The sequence below is a fragment of the Heloderma suspectum genome, chromosome 2 (assembly GCF_057233095.1).
Source record: "Heloderma suspectum isolate Gila_16-S chromosome 2, 16-S_ref, whole genome shotgun sequence".
Classification (NCBI taxonomy): Eukaryota; Metazoa; Chordata; class Lepidosauria; order Squamata; family Helodermatidae; genus Heloderma; species Heloderma suspectum.
This window is the reverse complement of record NC_139459.1, coordinates 163,832,478-163,852,790: the sequence shown is the minus strand read 5'-3', so window position 1 is coordinate 163,852,790 and position 20,313 is coordinate 163,832,478. Positions and strand designations below refer to the sequence as shown.

At 47.4% G+C, this 20,313-nt stretch overlaps 1 protein-coding gene across 5 annotated transcripts in view; it reads left to right on the top strand.

Annotated features, from left to right (window-relative positions):
• The window catches only part of RAB3D (RAB3D, member RAS oncogene family), a 41,751-nt gene extending 21,493 nt beyond the window's left edge, over nt 1-20,258 (top strand). For 3 of the 5 annotated variants that reach the window (XM_084835660.1, XM_084835661.1, XM_084835662.1), the window contains exons 2-5: nt 4,232-4,459; nt 8,623-8,741; nt 13,695-13,819; nt 13,968-20,258. In XM_084835660.1, coding sequence (XP_084691786.1) covers nt 4,232-4,459; nt 8,623-8,741; nt 13,695-13,819; nt 13,968-14,158 — 663 coding nt within the window. In that variant the 3' untranslated portion in view covers nt 14,159-20,258. The remainder of the gene's footprint in view (nt 1-4,231; nt 4,460-8,622; nt 8,742-13,694; nt 13,820-13,967) is intronic. The other 2 variants (XR_014787967.1, XR_014787968.1) reach the window with 1 other exon arrangement.
• Nucleotides 20,259-20,313: the final 55 nt, after the last annotated feature.

Below are 20,313 nucleotides of genomic sequence, written 5' to 3'. Positions count from 1 at the left end.
CTACAGTGTGAAAATGTGTTTGGGGGGATTTGCACACTTGTGCAAGTGTGCACTTTTGAACGCAAACATGAGTTCAGGAAATTGCGAACATTTCTCAAGAACTGTGTTTATGCTCATGCTCGGGGTTGTGAATGGCACAAGTTCGCATGGTTTGTGAACAGAAACAGAATTCTTTTACATCCCTACAAATATGGGTTTAGATTCCAAGAGAAGGGCTTTAAACAGCAAATATTTGCAAAAATACAGGGTATTCCACCTTTCTTCTCTTAATCGATGGAAGAGAATAGTCTCCATTCTTTACACAGTGTGCCTGACTGGCCCAAGATAATCTGAGAAATGGCACCTTCTGTGCAGAATTGCAAGGGATCCTGGTGCATTTCCCCTGGATTGCCCGCTGCTTCACTGTTGCCTCCTGAAGCAGTCACATGCTTGTTGCTTTTTCAGCCAACTCACCATCCCTCACACCAGTTAAGATAGGCCAGGGAAGAGCTTGAACCTTCCCTCACAACCTTTCAAAGGAGGCCTTCTGCACCCTTTAAGAGCCACCTATGCAAATGGTAACACAAACAATCAGAATACTTAAGCTCCATGCATGTAATTTTAATTAAAGCCAGTTCAGAGGGTGATACTCTGGAGGCATATATGATTGTGTTAACAAACCCTGTAGTATACCTACACCAAGAGTGGGCAACTTGTGGCCTTCCAGATGTTTTGGCCTACAACTCTCATCAACCCTCACCATTGGCTGTGCTGGCTAGGGCTGATGGGAGTTGTAGGCCAAAACATCTGGGGGGCCACAAGGTGCCCACACCTGACTGACATTAGTGGGCATCCTTCTAGTGATTTCCTTGGAAATGAGTAGATATTGTTAGGTTTTGCCAAAATCTCTTCCCCCACCCCCACCCCCCAAGCTTGCTTGTGGGCTCCCTCCCTCTAGTCTGGTGTGATCAAGAATCCAAACCCAGGGAAGGACTATGCAGATAGATGCCAATTCAGTTTTCAGTGGCTTTCCTTGTGTTTTATAGGATAAAATAAATGAGCTGCCATTTGGAATACAATTGACAGGGGGTATACCTGCCCCTCACGCCACACAGTGGGATCACTGAAGGCTGGCTTAGGCCCCACCCAAGTGGTATCCCTCAGTCGCATCTGTTTACTTTCTCTTTTCTAAGTGAATGGCTTTTCAGGCAGATGTTTCAGTCATGACCATGTTGCCCCATCCCTCCTGACCCCAAGTAACTGAGCTACCTTATGGGAGCGATGCAGTAGATGTCTCTGTGATGTCCTCTCCCACACACTTTGCCCATTTGTCAGAATGGGGAGCATTTGCTAGTGGCTGGGTTCCCAACAGCAATCAGTTGAGTCCTTTGCTTGCTTTAAAGTGCTGGAGAGCCCCTGCCTGAGAAAAATATAATCAGTGGTGTTGTAACAATTAATTTCCCTTTTTAAAATATATCTTCAAATATCTCCTCAGCAGGGTTCTCCTCATGCTTTGGCTGACTTGGAGCCTATGGTGTAAGAGTCGCTCTGGGGTGGGGCTGTTCCTAGGTGGATTTTCAAAATCAAACACAGCTATTTACTAACTAGGATGTGTCATACTTTGGAAGAGAGCATAAGAGGTGGCATGGCAGGCATCCATTTACTTTCACAAAAGGGAAGACAGCAGTAGTGGGTGCGTCCTTAGCCTCCGGGATACACCTGAGGAGGGATTCCGGATGTGGTTGAAGATTGGAGCTTTGTTGCTCTGGGCAAGGTTTGTCGGAAAGAGCTGGCTGTTGTGCTGTCTCCTCCTCCTCCTCTTCTTGGCTTTCTTCACTGCTTTTGTCTGCAAAGAGAAGAGGCTGCTTCTTGCGCCACCAGCTGTTGAAATGGGCCAGTTAGTCTGTGTATGCATGTGCATGCATGCATCAGAGGATGTGTGTGGTTATTTGTATGAGATTGTGTATGTGAAAGTAGTGGAAAATGTGGTATTTGCACCTCCAAGATTTATTCTTGTTGTCGGTAAAATAATATCTTTATTGGGGCTAAAGCTCACAACGCAGCGTGCAGGCTTTTGACTTACACTGTATATTTCAAGTATCTAGAAACAACTTTTAAACTTGCAGTCACCATCTCTGCAAAGGCACAGTTTAGAACACTGGTGGCTTTCAGCAGCAAAATCCTCGCCTTTTCCCTGGAGATATGACCATCTTTCAGGGCATGTGTAAGACCTTTATGTTGGGGCTTGCTTTTTTTTTCCTGGGCACATTATTCCTTTTTAATTATTTATCTCCCACCTATAAGGATATAAATCTTTTCAAGGCAGCTTTCAAGTCAAATCAAAATACATTAGTAAAATTTCAATAAAACAATGTCAAAACATAACAGCTCATCAGGATTCTTCCTGCAGGGTAGTTGTGGTAGGTGGGCCTGTGACAGTCCAGCTGGAGCTGAAGTAGGCTCGGAGGGCTTCTGTGCCTGCCTCCCTCACTCTCCTGTTCCTTCCCACAGAGTTGTTGGTGATAGCTGGCCCTGAGGGAGGTAGCATGCTGGCAAATTGTGTAATGGTTAGAGCGTTGGACTGGAACGTAGGAGATCCGGGTTCTAGTCCCCACTCAGCCCTGAAACTCGCTGGGTGACTTTGGGCCAGTCACTGACTCTCAGCCTAACCTACCTCACAGGGTTGTTGTGAGGATAAAACGGAGAGGAGGGGGACCATGTACGCTGCCTTGGGCTCCTTGCAAGAGGAAAAACGGCGGGATATAAATGTAATAATAATATCATTCAATCAATAAATCGTCATAATTCTAAAATGTGTAAGGTTTTGTTTATTTAATTTTTACCGCTCATTGTAACACACATTGCTGCCTGCCTTATAACTTTGGGGTGGGCTACAGGTGCAATAGATAAAACTGAGACTGGCTGCAAGGTGAGATTTGTTTTTGTTTTTTTGAAATAAATATAGTGCCGTGTGAGGCAATGGAAGCAATAAGAGTGCATTTTATTTGTTATTTCCACTGAAATGGCAGCATACAAACAGCCCTTCTAGTTTCCCTTCCAGGGGAACCAGAAGAAGGAGCGTTGAGTGACTAGCTTCACACTTCAGTGTCAGATGCTGTGACCACATTTCCACCCTGATCAAGCTGCAAGTGTGCTGTTATCAGGGCAGTTGCTACACATGCATGTGTATGTGTGCCCCCAAACTGTGCACGTGAGACAGTAGACATATGCCTTTGTATGTAAGTATGCCAGAGAGAGACACTGTCCTTGTCTCTCAAGAGCCAGTGAATAAAGACCCATAGCGATTGCCACCAGTGCTATGTCCATTACTAACAGCAGCATTTTTTGTCACTGGCCATGTATATGCTTCCAGAGGGTTCTGATTTTTAGAGCTGAATCACAACCTGACACCCAGCAGTAAGATTATAGCCACCAGGGATAATGGGAGGCAGTGGGTGTAGACAGCTCCCTTGCAAGAATTAATGGCAGAGAGCCAGAACAGGGTGTTATTTTTATTGTCACCTGTGATATAATGTGCTCTCTATCCACTACTGCAATCCCCATATCTATTGCCAATACTGGAGTTAATTATGTATACCGTCAGTGTGGATATAGTTGCTACAGGGCAGGGAGAGAGATTCCAGAAAGTCACGACTGATGTCGCTCTGGAACAGGCCCTTAAAACCTTGAAGATCCACAACTGTGGTGTGCAAGTCCTGCTAGTTTCAGGATTTGAGAAGAGGGGGTCAAGCAAGGCAGCCTCAGTGGGACCCCTTATTTTATTTTTATTATTGCTTTTATACCCCGCCTTTTTTCCTCTTGCAAGGAACCGAAGGCGGCTTACATTATCCTCCTCCTCTCCATTTTATCCTCACAACAACAACCCTGTGAGGTAGGTTGGGCTGAGAGTGTGTGACTGGCCCAAAGTCACCCAGTGAGCTTCCATGGCCGAGTGGGGACTAGAACCTGGATCTCCCAGCTCCCAGTCCAACACTCTTGCCACTACACCACACTAACTCTCATACACCTTCTCCTCAAAGAGGCTGGATGCGCAAACTGAGAATTTCCTTACACTGACCCTGACCTTCTTCGGTGCCTCATGGCACTCGTAGAGCAATGGGCCCTTTTATCAAGCTCTAGGCCCAAGCAAGTGCCTCATTACTTGTCATCTATCTGCAAGCTCTGGGGAAAATGTTGGGATTTGGAGCCTTACAGCTGCACTGCTGTTAACTGCCTCCCTCCGCTCCCACAGATGGCCTCTGCAAACGATACCCGGCAGATGCCCAAGGATGCTGCTGACCAGAACTTTGACTACATGTTCAAGCTATTAATCATCGGCAACAGCAGCGTAGGCAAGACATCGTTCCTCTTCCGATATGCTGATGACTCCTTCACTTCAGCTTTTGTTAGCACTGTGGGCATTGACTTCAAAGTCAAGACGGTCTACAGGAATGAAAAGAGAGTCAAGCTGCAGATTTGGGTAAGAACACCAGGAGCCGAGGCTAGGAGCTGGCAGAACTGTGGGTAACCCATGGATAGGGATGGGGGAGAAATGCCTTTGGTCTGCATCGTAATATGTAGTGACCTGATTCACACCTCCTGAACTATTACATGAACCAGAACGTAATGATCCTTTGATTGTCGCACTTCTCCAAATTTTGTGATGCAGTTCTCTGATTTTTAAGAATGTGTATATTAGGGGCAGTTGTATACAAAGTGTGTACCTTGGGGAAATAGCATACAAAAAGGCAAATATTATGTAAAATTGCTTGGAAAAAGGCATATATTAGGGAATGTTGCATACAAAAATGTGCATGAATTTTCATGCTCACGAAAATGCATATTAATTTCTGTGCGGACTTAAAAAAACAAGCATTCACAAACTGATGCAGAAATGGAATGGAACAAACTTATGCTTGAAAAATGGTGAACAGTACCGAAAATGAAACAGACAAATTCACTGATCCTTACCGGTGCAATAACACATTTTAAAAATGGGAACCCAGACAATCCAAGTTATGCATACATGCATAATTTTCCTTTTCCTTCTTTTACTAGACCTGAGGAGGGAGAAGGAGTGGAGGGCATGCACTCTTAACCATTGGAAATAGGGTTTAGCTACCCTTCTGGCTTCTGAGATCTCTGGAGTCATTGCCCACACACACAAGCTTATTTTGGCAGCCATAAGGACTAGAAACTTCATTTTATAAAAGTGAAAAGTGAGATTCTTAACTAGGAAACTGGCCAGAAGAACACAGAAGTAGGAGACTTGGGAGGGGGATGCTAGTGTGAGTTGGAGGAAACCTCTGCTCCTAGAAGACCCACTAGGCTGTCCATAGTTGGCAGGTAACATCTATATATTGACCTCTGAACACTGAGTGCAGGCCAGGGAAATGCATATCCCCTTCTGAGTGAGCACAGTCCAGAAGTGGACCAATGTCCAAGAAAGGAGAGGTCTTTAACTTACAAGTCTAGGAACATAACAATGGAGGGCCCTACTTGCATCTGCTCTCATGTGCCACTGAGCTATATGTAGATAAAAAGGTTACAGTCCCATGCCATTACAGACCTTAATAGTATTTTAGATCTAAACAGAATTGCAGAATATATAGGGTTTTCACCATAGAGAAGCCAAGAGAAAGAGTGGAACCACTCTGATTGATTGATTGATTGTTCCATTTACTTTTCTTCCATTGTGGAACTCAAGGTGCATACATGGGATTCCCAGGTGGTGTCTCCTCCAAGCACTAGAGCTGAGTTCTAGCTGGCACCACCTTCAGGAGAGAAGTCAGATACAGAATTGTTTGAATGCACCTGTTCACCTAGAAGGATTGTGTGCTGCCACTGATCACCCTTCAGTGGCAACTGTAAGAAGTACTGAATACAATAGCCCACCTCCTGACAGATCAAATTATTCCTAGGAGTGTCCAAAGGGCTGTTCTTCCTCTGTGTTTGGATTGTCAGCCTGCCCTCACCTTGAAAGGTCAGAGCAGGTTGCAGCATGTTACAGACAGATATTGAGAGTACTTCAGTGCTAACAAAATGAAAATCAATAGAAAAAGCCTGTCCCTGGCATCAAAAAGCTGACCCACAGACAAAGTTCTGATACTTCTTTTGGAAAGTGCTCAAGCTTTGGACTTTTGGTGAACTTTGGGGAGTTCCAGACCTGGGAAGAGACCACTGGGGGTGCCTTTCTGCATGCCCCCAGTGCTTGGATGTGGCCCCCTTCTCCACTGACCATAGATATCATGATGGGGAACAAGCAACCACAGTGTGTTCACACTGAGCAAGCTTTTTATCCAGGTATCCTAGGTCCAACTCTCTAGCTATTCACACCGACTCGTGACTCAAAGGACTGTGCCTCTGTCAGGCCTGCGCTACTGCAGTGTGGTGCTGGGAATCCTGCTGTTGTTCTGGTGTGTTGTCCCAGAAGCCAAGGCTTCCTTGGTGCATTGTTTGGGAGTGTTGGCTGACACGGGGGGGAAAAAGCTACCTGGCAGCTGTGTGATAATCCTATGCAAACACGAGATGCAATGCTCTTTCGCACACAGCAGCTGCTTCCGTTGGCACCAGAGGTCATCAAAGGGGCCGTAGCTTTGGTATTGGAGGCTGCACTGGGAGCCTTCCTCCTTTGTGGCCGCCAAGGTAGTGGTAGCAGCTGTACAAGGACTGGTCATTTGCATGGGACTGCAAAGGGAGCCATTGTAAGAGGAATGTAAGGAGTTGTACCTCTCCGATTGGGGCAAGATGAGTAGTATCAAACTTACCCTTGAAATCCAGCGCAGACACGGACTCTGCAATGGCACTAGTAATAGCATCTGTCTGCTGGGCAGGTCATATTGGTCTGCAGTGTCTACCATATACTGGAAAAGGCAAGTCTGTTCTAGAAGGGAGACTTTAGGCCACAGAGGAGCAACCCACGGCCTGTATGTGGCCCTCATCTGCTCTCCTTGAGGCCCAGGGAGCCCCATTCACTTTCCTGTGCTGTTCAGCTGCTCAGCCATCAGCTGTGTGGCAGGCTGCTGTGTCTGCTGTGCTAATAGCGGCAGGGAAATGGCAGTCTTGATCAGGAACACTGGGGGGGGGGTGAGGGATGAGGCTTTAAACTTGCCCCCTTCCCAGCAATCCCAGTACAGCCAAGATCACTGTTTCCAGTCAGGATCCTTGGGGAAGAAGGCTGGGTGTAAGAGTGGATGTGTGTTTGTGTGAATGGATGTGTGTGTCTGCACATGCACAGGGTGCGTGCGTGCATATGAGAGTGGGGGCAGGGGGAGCCTATGTGTGTCCCTAATCATCTGCCCGTTGCTATCACCCCAGCTGTGGCCAGGAGGGTCACTCTGTGACTGGGGGAGGTTTCTGATGGTTGGGTTGGGTTGGGTGACACTTCCACCATTTGGTGCCTGCTGGGGGACAGGCACAAAGATTACAGCAGAACATACTATTCCTTTTTCCTGTTACATCACAGATTCAGACCAGATTCCCACAAATACACAGGGCCGAATCATGGACTTGTAGAGACTCAACTCCTCCTTAGTGTATAGTGTTAGGGACTGTGGCATAACAACCAGTCATCAGCATTAGACAGAAATCTTCAATTCTTTTGGGTCAGGACTTTGCTGTCCTGCCCTCCATCTGAATTGGTCTTCCCCAACCACCTCTCAATGTTTTGTATTACAACCCCCATCATCCCTCAGCATTGGTTATGTTAGCGGAGGTTGATGAGCACTGTAGTCCAAAACATTTGGAGGGCACAGCTGATTTCAATCTTCCCTCACAGAGCAGTGCCCTGACCTGCCTCCATCCTGCCACCCTCTGTTTTCCTTTTTAAATGCTCCATGAAGCGTTTCACCTCTTTAAGTTTTAATTATGGTCAAATGCCAGTGCTTACGCACATCAGGACCATCATGGAAATTCTCCCTTGAGCCTGCTGTCAGCCTGAAAGGAGACATATGTCAGAGCCCTGCAAAGTAAGCTCTGGTTTCCACAGTAACAGCAACTCTCTGGGCTCACGGAGAGTAGGTGTCCAGGAGAACCATGGAGGACTCATGTCTCCAAGGCTGGGCAGCTGAGCATGAGCTGCTGCTCCAGAGCCTTTTTGCACCCGTGCTTTACACATGTCCTTGTCGCTTCATCTGTATCTCACCTGGTCAACACTAGTGCACTAGTCCATTGTGCGCTATTATGACTACGTTTAATATTTGAGTCATGTTTTCCACTCATGGAATGCTCAAAGTGATGTACAAATAAACGTGGTTGCATTTATAATATAGATTTCCCAAAACAGGGTTTCCAGGCTCCTGAGGAGTCAAAGGAAGCAGGGGGTATTTTGCATCTTTCAGCCTTAGACCAGTCTGGAAAATGTATGGCTTGTTAAGCAGTACCATATAAACAGAAGCAGGACTTGGGTTGATTCTGGCTGGCTGGGTTGATTGACTGATTGATTGGACAGTGTGGTTGGATGGCAGCCTCAAGGCCACCCAGAGAAATTTTGCTGCCACTGGTTTAGATGGACCTTTGGTCTGAGTTGGGCTCTTCTGATTCCTTACAATGGGCAGAGGTAGGATGGTGAGTAGGTTCCTGCCTGAGGACTTTGGCTTAAAAGGGAAGTGTCCTTACTGATCAGTGTCCCTCTTTTTCTCTAAGGACACAGCTGGCCAGGAGCGATACCGGACTATAACCACGGCCTATTACAGGGGAGCAATGGGGTTCTTACTCATGTATGACATTTCCAACCAGGAGTCTTTCAGCGCTGTACAAGACTGGTAAGGGATGCCTCACAGAATCCTGGGCTGGGATTGGGATGATGACTTCTCATTTGCCAGGGAATAGATCTCCAGCCTTCGTGCCTGTAAAGAAGGACTTGGGATGTGCCCAGATGGAGTTGTTGCAGAGACTGCCTGAGATGCCATCTCTCAAGACGGCCCATGGCAGCCTTCTCCAACCTGGTGCTCTCCAGATGTTTTGGATTACAACTCCTGGCCATTGGCCATGCTGGCTTAGGCTGGTGAGAGTTAAAGTCCAAAACATCTGGAAGGCACCAAGTAGGGAAGGCAGGCCCATACACGCCCTGCTTTTGTACCAAGGTAACTCGACTCCAGTCCTAAACTACTATCTTCTGCTCAGTTATGTCCAATTCTTAGACAACATAACCCCCCCACACACACACCTTTATAGAAGTGTTCAAAACCACATCCAGCGTGTCAGAGGAACCAAACCTCAGTGGTAAAGTACATGGTTTGCATGCCACAGATCCCAGGTTCAATCCTTAGTGTTTCCAGTTAAAAGGTCTTGAGTAACAGGGCTGGGAAAATCCTCTGCCTGCGAGAGCCAGTCAGAGTAGACCAGGAGTAGGCAAACTTTTGTCTTGCCAGCATTTGGTCCCTTGGGCATTTATTTTCCAGATTCTCTCTTTTCTTGCCCCTGCTTGCCTGGATTTTCCCTCTCCTTGCCTCCTTTTCTCCTCCTCCTGATTTCTGCCTCCCCGCGCCTCTTTTCTTTTCTTTTCTTTTCTTTTCTTTTCTTCCTCCCCCACCTACTTTTTGCCTACCACCACTTCTACCTCCTCCTCTGGATTTCCTGCTGCAGCCTCTGGCTCCTCCTCCTCTTCCAGATTTCTTCCCCACCCCACCCCCTTTTTCATGGAGGAAGCAGGAAGTTGGCAGATTGGGAGAGAAGTCTGCTGACTTCCTGCTTCCTGGTTGCTGTGGTGAGCGCAGAGGTAGGGAGAAGCTGCCATGACGAAAGCAGTGTTGGTGTGTGTGGGCTGGGTTGAGGAAGGGGTCTGGCGTGGACCTATAGGCACCATGTTGCTGATCGCTGGAGTAGACAATTCTGGACTAGATGACTATGGTCTGCCTTACAATCATAGAATAGTAGGGTTGGAAGGGGCCTACAAGACCATCGAGTCCAACCCCCTGCTCAGTGCAGGAATCCAAGTCAGAGCATCCCTGACAGATGGCTGTCCAGCTTCATCTTGAATGCCTCCAGTGTGGGAGAGCCCACCACCTCCCTAGGGAATTGGTTCCCTTGTCGTATTGCTCTAACAGTCAGCAAGTTTCTCCTGATGTTCAGCCGGAATCTGGCTTCCTATAACTTGAGCCCATTATTCCGTGTCCTGGGATGATTGAGAAGAGATCCTGGCCTTCCTCTCTGTGGCAACCTTTCAAGTACTTGAAGAGCACTATCCTATCTCCCCTCAGTCTTCTCTTCTCAAGGCTAAACATGCCCAGTTCTTTCAGTCTCTCTTCATGGGGCTTTGTTTCCAGTCCCCTGATCATCTTTGTTGCCCTCCTCTGAACCCTCTCCAGTTTGTCTGCATCCTTCTTAAAGTGTGGTGCCCAGAACTGGACACAGTACTCCAGATGAGGCCTAACCAGTGCTGAGGAGAGGGGAACTAGTACTTCCCGGGATTTGGAAGCTATGCTTCTATTAATGCAGTCATTCCTTTTTTTGCAGCCACATCACATTGTTGGCTCCTATGCAGCTTGTGATTTACAACAATTCCAAGATCCTTCTCGCTTGTAGTGTTGTTGAGCCACGTATCGCCCATCTTGTAACTGTGCATTTGGTTTCTTTTTCCTAAGTGCAGAACTTGGCATTATCACTATTAAATTTCATTCTGTTGTTTTCTGCCCAGCGCTCCAGCCTATCAAAATCACTTTGAATTTTGTTTCTGTCTTCCAAGGTATTAGCTGCCTCGCCCAATTTTGTGACATCTGCAGACTTGATCAGCATTCCCTGCACCTCCTCCTCCAAGCCATTAATAAAAATGCTGAAGAGCACTGGGCCCAGGACTGAGCCCTGCAGTACCCCGCTCGTTACCTCTCCCCAGTTTGAGAAGATCCCATTGATCCTCTTTGAGTCTGATTCTGTAGCCAACTTGTTACAAGGCAGCTTCCTGTGCACAAACCATGTATTCCCGTTCCACCCCTAGCTTTCTACATAAATGAGACTGGAACAGTCAGCCATACAAGTGCTGCAATGCTGTTGGACAAGTCTGATGCTCTTTGCACACATGCCAAGGTCTCTGAAACCTCTAACAACCTGACATGCCATAAATTCTTCTTGTGCACACAGAACAAAGCGTTGGATTACCCTGCTCCAGTGCTACAACTCTGAGGTTCCCCCTGCTGTTCCTCTTTCATCTGACATGCCTCAATGTGGATGGCCCCTTTAGGGAAATTAGTCCCTGGGTGCTCTTTAGAGCCTGCTGGGGCAAATTTACATGGGGATTTTGGTGAGGCTTGAACAGGTTGATCTAGTGCCTTATGGCACCTGAGCCAGCCCTTGCACTCATCTCAGCTAGTCCACCAAGAAGACAATGGGAATTTTGAGGTTGGATTATGGGTTAAGCATCGCCGCATCCCCCCCCCCCCCACACACACACACGCACACAGTCACAAAGTTTGCTTCTCACACTTCGGGCTCAGTGCTAAGGCCCCACATCAGCAGAGCAGGAGGCTCTTGCTCCAACACACCCAAGGAGGAGCCACAACCGTGTTCAAGTTTTCATTGCCTTGACAAAGCTCTTTTAGCCATTGAATGCTTTACTGCAAGTCTTTTTCAGGTTAGTTTCACTTTTAAAGCCTGTCTTGCGAAAAGAAAATCCATCTAAATCAGGGGTGGGCAAGAGGCGGGCCACTTGTGACCCCCTGGCCTTTTTTGTGGGCCCCCCATTACACTATCGCCTCCACTACCGGAAGAAAGCAGCAAAATAGTGACTTTTTAAAGGATATAGTGCCAGTTTACTGTTGAAATTTGGTGGTGTCACAGCAAAAAGGATGCTTTATCCTTTTAAAAATGGGTCTATTTTGCAGGGTTTTTCCTGCCTCTCCTGCCACATTGCTGAATTTTGGTGGGGTCCAAGCGGGGGAATGTGGCCTCCTGATTCCTCACACCTGATCTAAATAGCTAAGAAAACCATTACATACCTCCTGGCATTAAAAAGTGGCATCGGTCCGATGAAAAAAAAGAAGCAGATCTGATGAAGTGGAGTCTGGTCTATGAAAGCTTAACTCCACACTAAACCTGCTAGCCTGGTTGTATGCACCCCCCGACCAAATTTCTGATGAGAGAGATCACACACAGACACTCTTGCTTGTTTATCATCATTCTAAACTGAGTACCATGTGGTGAATGATCGATCAATCTCCTCTCTTCCTCATTTCGGTTCTATCAGCTCTCACCTAAGACCTCATCTAGTCCTGTTGAGATGGTGAATCCACTACCCTAGGTTGGCAATGTAACACACAACCTGGACCACAGGAAGTGTCCTGTGTTTCTTTTCTCTCCCTTAGATACAGTGGCAATAACAAGAAGCCAGTCACACATCCCAGGCCTAGTCTCTGTTGTCAGGCATAGTGTGACTTGACGGGGTCAGCATGGATTCCCTGTAGCGGAGATCAGGATTGCTGAGAGCACCCTGTTTGAACAAGCCCTGCATGTAGACCCCATGCTGGTAGCTCATCCTGATCTAGTTCATATTTGTACAGCTGCTGAGGGAAGCCCCCTCCCCACAAAGTACTGGGGGTGACAGAGTAGCCACGAATCAAACCAACAACTTTTCATTTTTCAAAAGCTGGAGCTTATTTATCTCCAGCTTTTTATGGCCACGGCACACGCTAGTGATGTCAGAGAATTCTGCCACGGATCTCGGTGAGGCCGAATGCCAGTGCATTCAGCCCCCCAAAATCCGTGGTGGAACGAAGCCCCCCCGCCCCGCGAAATGAGCCTGGAACGGAGCACCTACCTGCTGCCATCCATGCTGCATTGCGAATGGCGGCCGCATCTGCGGCCGCCATTCGCTTCTTCCATATAGCCATGATAGGCTATGTAAATACTTACACCATTTGCGTCCCCGAGGAAGCCGTGATAGGCTACATAAGTATTTATGTAGCCTATCATGGCTATATGGAAGAAGCAAATGGCAGTGGCTACAGCAGCCGCCATTTGCATTCCCTTTTTTTTCCACTGTGATAGGCTACGTAAATACGTAGCCTATCATGGCAAAACAGAGGGGCGCAAATGGTGTAGTGGCCGCTATTTGCGCCCCTCTGTTTTGCCGTAATAGGCTACGTAAATATTTACGTAGCCTATCACAGCAGAAATAAAAGGGAACGCAAATGGCGGCTGCCATAGCCACCGCCATTTGCATTCGCTGTTTGTTTGTTTGTTGCCGTGATAGGCTACATAAATATTTACATAGCCGATCACAGCAAAATACAGGGACGCAAATGGCAGCAGCTACGGCGGCCGCCATTTGCGTCCCTGTGCAGGCTTCCCAGCGGCCGGATGTCCAGCTGTGGGTGGCCCTGGCCGGCGGCTCTGTGGAGTTGCCGTGGAGCAGACCCGGCTGGGTTAGGATTTTGGGGGGAGGTGTGGAGCACCTCCCCCCACTGCAAATCACCCCGTCGAAAAGGTAAGTGACTTTCATACATCCCTAGCACGCCACACGCTAGATGAATTGCTGGACCTTGAGAGTTTCCTCTGCCCTGTGGTGGGTGTTGGTATTGCATCTTCCTTTGAATCCCGTTCTCTTTAGTCCAGCTCGCCATTGAATTGCAGCTCCTGGAGCGACACACTGTTGTGGCAAATGAAGCCTGACGCTGGCGATGATATGTGATTTTAGAGCTGGGTGGTGGGGAGCTATAAGATCTGATCGCACCTCTCTTCCTGAACTTCCTGAACTTGAAGGAACTTCTCCGTTCCTCCTGTAGGGCAACTCAGATCAAGACTTACTCCTGGGACAATGCTCAGGTGATCCTAGTTGGGAACAAGTGTGACCTGGAGGATGACCGAGTGATACCCACGGAGGATGGCAAGAGGCTGGCCGATGAACTAGGTTTGTTCCGTCTCTCTCCTATTCACACAGCTCCAGATTACACCCCTGCTTCACTCTCCACACCCCGCCCCCGCCCCGCAAAGCAACACTGTGTTTCTCTTCCCCTTTGGCCCTCCCTGGTTTCTCTTGATTCTTTTTCTCCCCCCAGGCTTTGAATTCTTTGAGGCCAGCGCTAAGGACAACATCAACGTCAAACAGGTCTTTGAGCGCTTGGTGGATATAATCTGTGAGAAGATGAATGAGAGCCTGGATGCTAGCTCTGGCACGACTAGCACCAACCACAAGAGCACAGCGCTGAATGAGACCCCACCTGCGCAGTCCAGCAGTTGCTCTTGCTAGATAGGTCTTTGCCCACCCCTTGGACCTGCGGCACCTCATTGCCATACATAAACAGGGAGGAAGGCTCAGCAGTTGCACATCACTCCACCTGACTGCTGGTTGGCTGATCTGCCCTGTTTGCCTCTGGCTATGGCTGTTTTGCCTCTGACAGCATGTGCCAGTTGCCTGGTGCCCCCTTTCTTTCCCCTGTAGCATGGTTGGCTTTTTCTAGCAGAGGAGCATGACTACTTTTACACACATCAGCTCACACTCCGACATACAACCTGTCTTTGGAACCCAGGTGATTTGGACCCAACTCTGGGCCATGGAGAACTTTTCCTAACTTCTTTTTAAGGTTCCAGTGAAACTGACCATGTGCAGCGCCAACTTTCTGGCTTTATTGCTGGACAGCTCAGTGATTGGAAGGCCAGTTCTCTTTTTGCAAACATCAGCCTTCTGCAAGTTTCTCCACTATTTAAAAAATAAATCCAGTTTGATTATGGGTATCCTCATTCTCTAAGCTTTTATGAAAGGAGCGTGCACAAGTGAGAAATACAACTGGAGGACTGTGACAGTGGGCTGATGGAGACGCCTGTTTTCTTCCAGATTGTTTACAGTGAGATGGATGCTGCTTGGTCAGAAAACACTGGTTTCACCCCATCTAGGTGTACACATAAGGGATGAGATGTGATGGGTATGGGGTGTGGGAGACAACTGGGCCTTGTACTCTTTCCCTCCTCTCAAACGGATGAACAAGAGGCATCCCAAGCTCTTGCTGCTGTCCCAAGTTAAAGAGTGATTTTCTAGAAGACACTTCCTCTTCTTTTTCTAAGGAGCCAGCCTAAATGACCCACTCTGGGTCAACCTTCAAGAGGGTTGGCTCATGCACCAGCCTGAATGCCCTCTTCTAAGTCTTGGCTGGACATGAAGCTTAACCAAAGGGGCATGTTCAGCCTGCAGTATTGTTCACACTTTGAGTCTGAGGTCAGGGATGGACATCCCCTGCAGTCATGTTGGCTAAGGCCCCTGGGTCTCCCCCACCTCCAGCCCTGTTTCCACTGCCTGCCTGAGTCCTCTGGGGAGATTTCAGTGGGTAGTTTACTGTGGGGGAAGGGAGCAAAGCAATGCGTGGGACATCAGGTCTGCCACATAGCAGTGGCTTGGACTAGGAGTTCAGCTAGTAGTTGGACTTTCCAACTCTGTGATTCTAGTTTCAGACTGCTTTTGAGGATTTCCTCATTCCAATCTCAGAGATGGTGTTTATTCATGGTAGCTCCAAGAAGTGGAGGCTCTTTTCAGCCTTCACTTGAATCTGCCACATTTCAGACCTTCTTCATACATACTTATGCAGCATGGCTGCCACTTCAAAGCTGGGAAAGGCTGAGTTATGCTATGGGTGGTCAGCATGTAGTGATCCAGTGCCGTTCATATTTGATTGCCCGTTTATGAGTTAATGGTTAGGTTTCTGGAATCTGGAATGTCTGCTTAATGTCAAATACCAAGCTGCTATTGCTATGATCCTTCATTAAACAGAGACCCCAAGGGTCATCATGGCGCCAAATTTTGTGAGCAGGTAAAATTCAGGAAGGCCAAATTAAACCGCTTTTTTTTAGTCTCCCCCTTCTCTATACCCACCCCGAATTAAACCACTTTTTTTAGTCTCCCCCTTCTCTATACCCACCCTGCCCCCTTAAGTTCCTGATTCCTGAGAAGCAACGGATTCTGTTGTGTTAAATCAATCCACATCCCAGGGCTTCCTGTATAGTGTAAAAAGGTACTGCGTAATACCAGGGACAGGGTGGGCGGCACAGAAGCCTCATGCACAAGATCTAGACAAATAAAGGCCATTGGTGTGAATGTTGTCAGAGAAGGTGAGCTGACTGTTCCTATTTCTACTGGGGATGGAAAAGGCTTTTGAGGAAGCCACATTTCTAGAACAAGATAGATCATATGGCTGTAAAAAAATCCAATAAACATGGGAGCAGCTATATAGAAAAAGACCAAGTCCTTTATTCCTTTTGTGTTTTAAGGCAATCTCTTATGGAATATGACTCATATAATGTATTTCATGTCTTGATTTATGTTTGGCTTTGCATCTGTAGAGTTTATGGGCAAAATCCAATGACACATGAGCAGACTTCCACTTGTGTAATGGGACTCTCTCCTTCTTCCCTCCCCTTGCACTTTCCCAAAATGTGCTCCAGAAGGTCTTTCAGTCCTCCAGAGCAGAGTTTGAGCGCACGGGGGCTGCAGGAGGGAGGGGGAAATGTCCCCCTCATTGTTCCTCTGATGAATGCAGTTCCATCCGTGGGATGGGTTAATAGGATGCCACCCATTATGTGGATGCTTTTGTGCCACCTGGGGGCTGTCTTTGAAAGAACTGGGAGTGCCTGTCCTGCAGGACTATAAGAAGCTATGGATGCCATTTTGTGGAACAGAAAGGTTCTGAAATATGGCACATTTTCTAATAATGGTGCACTCCCTGGAAAGAAAGAAAAATCGAGGCATCCAAATGTCAGGGCGGAAACTGAGCCAATAGAACCCCAGAGCAGTTCTGATTCTGAGGAGGATCAGCAATCCGTGGGGAGAGGAGCCAGCTCATCCCTCACAGGCACAGCAGCTGGCAGAGATTCCTCCTGCCGGCATTCCTGGGATAGATAGTGACCCTGGCAGTGAGCAAGTGCAGGAGGGGGGCTTGCTAGACGCTCAACGCAGACGCAGGGAGCGACGAGCGATGGAGGGTGTGGAAAGGAGGCGTAGCCTCATAGAGGCACCGGCTGCAAGGGGGAAGGGGTGGGAAGCTTGGATTCCTGGCTCCGAGGCCAAAGTGCTGACTCTGACCTCAGATCCAGGAATGTGAACTATCCTATGGCCCCTAGACTCTGTCTAGGGGCCACAGAATTGCTCCCTCACTTCTTTATGAAGAATCCAGTGGATGTTGTTGCCAAATCATTGCATTCCAGTACTTTCTGTCCTGTCCTCCCATTTTCTTTTCGATCTGATTTGTGGCGATTGTGTAAGTGCAATTGCAGCACCAGCCTGTCCCACGAGGATCAGCAAAATGCTGTGAGGCTTTGGGGGCATCTGTGTCCTTAATCAAAAGCTTCCTCCTTGCATCATCTGTTGGGTGCAATAGTATGGCTGATGAATAGCCTCTTAACTAGGGATGTACAAAATTGGCCTTACCTGGCTCCGCCGGGTTCTGCTGGGGCAGAGGGAGGCGCTCCGTCCCTCCCCCCAGAATCCTGGCCAGCCGGCTTCGCTCTGCGGGGATTCCGCGGAGCCGCCGGCCGGCTCCGCCAGCAGCCGGACATCCATAGCTGCCGCCGTTTGCGTCCCTGTAGTCAGCCGTGATAGGCTACGTAAATCTTTACGTAACCTATCACGTCTGACTTACCTCTGGCTAGATCACCCTTGCTAAGGCTACTACTGGTTATTAGCTCCTGCTTCTGCCACCCTTAGCTTTGCCTTTACCTCCTTGGAGAAAAGAGAGGTAGATGGTTTGGGTCCACAGCGCTGGCAGGAATCCCAAATTTGGGTTTTGTATATGAAGACGCCTCCCTAGGAATCTCCAGTCACCTCTCCTATCTTCCTCTCCCATTGCCCCTTGCTAATAAAAATTGTTCTAATTCAGAATGTCTACAAAGTAACTCATCTGGTTTTACTGGTGGTGGTGGGGATTGTCTTCCAAATAAGGAAGACAAGAGATCTATTCATTATTCTGAAGGGCTGCAAACTGATTGTCGGGAGCCAGGTCAGCCATCAGGAAGGAAGCATGTGAGATGGTGCACGTCACTGTGTTAGAGATGGGCCACGGGTTAAAAGAAGGGCAAGCAACTGTTGGGGAATCTTGCCTGACTAGTTGCAGTTAAGTTGTGGTTAAAGGTTCTGAATCTCTTTCTCTGAAGAACTCTTGTGGTTTCTAAAAAGATGTTGGAGATTTTGCAGTAAAAGAGACAGAGATGAAGGGTGCATGCAGACTTATTTTTTTTAAGGCACAGAGCATTTCCCTCCAGTAAGATGAGCCCAGCTTCTCCCAGTGGCCAGGATGCAAATGGCAGACGTAAAGATCAGTGGATCAAACACTCATTCAGTCAATTGCCTTGCTGCTTCTCCATGCTTCAGGTATACTGTCCACCTGAACAATTAATGATGTGACTGAATGTGCACAGAACAGTGGTGGAGCCTGCTGGTATGAGGCCCACCACCACCATGTTAATTCTCCCTGGAATGAACACCTGAATCGTTACTACAAAGGGCGTTCCACAGAGAGTATGCCTTTAAACACAGTTGATCGAATGGAAACAAACTGACATTACTGACTTCTTGCAGATTCTCCGTGTTATTCAGCTTCCCGTTAGGACAACTCTGCCTGAGGAGAGAGGTCTATAATATCTAGAATTCCCTTTAGTGGCAGATCAGAAGTGCCAGTTCAGACACTCCCCCAGCTGGCCAATCCTTTTCCATTGTGGAGGAGCCTAATTTATGTAGTATGTCCACCACTTTATTCTGAGGGGGAAGAAATGGAGGGCGCATTAATACACATCGCTTACAGCAGCCTTCCCCAACCTGGTGTTCTCCAGATGTTCTAGACTTCAACTCCCATTTGCTCTAACCAGCAAGGCCAATAGTTAGGAATGCTGAGAGTTGTAGTCCAAAACATTTGGAGGGCATTAGGTTGGGGAAGGCTGCCTTAAGATGTGCGGTGGAGAAGAGGGGCTGAGCACCAGCTCCTCTGCCATGCAGAAGCATTTGCCAGTGGGTCAGTTTCCAACCTGGGGGATAAGAAGCTTTGAAACCGAGGGAGTATTTTTTCAATTAATACTGTTTCTGGACCCATCTAAATAAATGTGTGCCAAACTTGGATTTGTGCAATATCATCTTTGTTCATGATTTCATTCTTGGTTATTAAGGGGCAGAAACCAGTGGAAAACTAGAAAAAGCTAGTTGAGATACAAAACAAAATCTTTCAAATCCTGTCCCATATCAGTGCTCTGCTGCATATTAAACATTTGCGGCCTCATCCAAATCTTTATTCTCTGGACTAGCCTAGCTGCCTGTAGGAGAGGCCAGTTTGCATTGCTCAAATCAACACACAATGACTTTTTCTCTGAGTTTTGTTATGTCAACACAATTAATTCTACAATATGTGTCAAGGTCACAGCTCATAATGGTTTGGAAAACTCTTTGAAAAAACAGACTGAGTCAGGTGAGTTTGATCTAGGCATGTGCTGGAGCACTGGCCATGCCAAGGACCATACACTGCCAAAAGGCGCTCCAAAAGCGCTCATGTTGATACCATATTAACAAAATGGTTATGCGTGGTCTGCAGACTTGCAGGCTGGATGCCTTGGCTAAAGGATGCTTTATATTTATTGACTGAATGAATGAATGATTGCTTAGTCACTGCTTGTCCACTGTTTTGTTTTTTTATTTTTTGATTGGTCCTAATAAAGGTATTGCCCAACCATGGAGTTTGGAGTTTTTTCTACATTAAAAGATACTGAAAATTACTTATATATGAATAATGGATCATTAAAGCCTATAGTTAACTTAGAAATATACCATCATTAATAACCAAAGAACTCATAAAAGCCCCCATAAAAGGCAGGCATAAAACCAATCTCTGTTAATCATCTGTTTCTCAAGAAAGCCTTCAGATTGTTTTTGAAGCCTTTACCTGTCAGCTGCAGAGAAAGGTTGCCCCATACTTCTCCCCAGGTGGGCAGGGAACTCTGAAGATTGGGCATCACGGCAGCAAGCACCCTGCAGTTGTGCTCCTACCGCTGTAACACGGTAAATCAGATGACCCTTCCAGATGTTTTTGGCTTCAACTCCCATCAGCCCCAGCCAGCATGTCCAATGGTCGGGAATGCTGCAAGTTGTAGTCTAAAACATCAGGAGGGCACCATTTTACACTAGCTGAAACATCTGCACTGTCTTCAAGGGCATTTCCACATCGAGTGCACTGCAGTAGTCCAATTGGAAAGTTACCAGTGTATGGATAACAATAATTGAATCCCCATTATAAAACAAATGGCTACGTTTTGGTGACTACATGAAAAGAACCTTGTTTTGTGTGAGTGTGCAGGATGCTGCTGGTTGTTGGGTGATGTGGAGAAATGGCAGGGGTCTTAAGGGTTGAGGGAGAGAAGGTGGCAAAATATGGGGCCTCA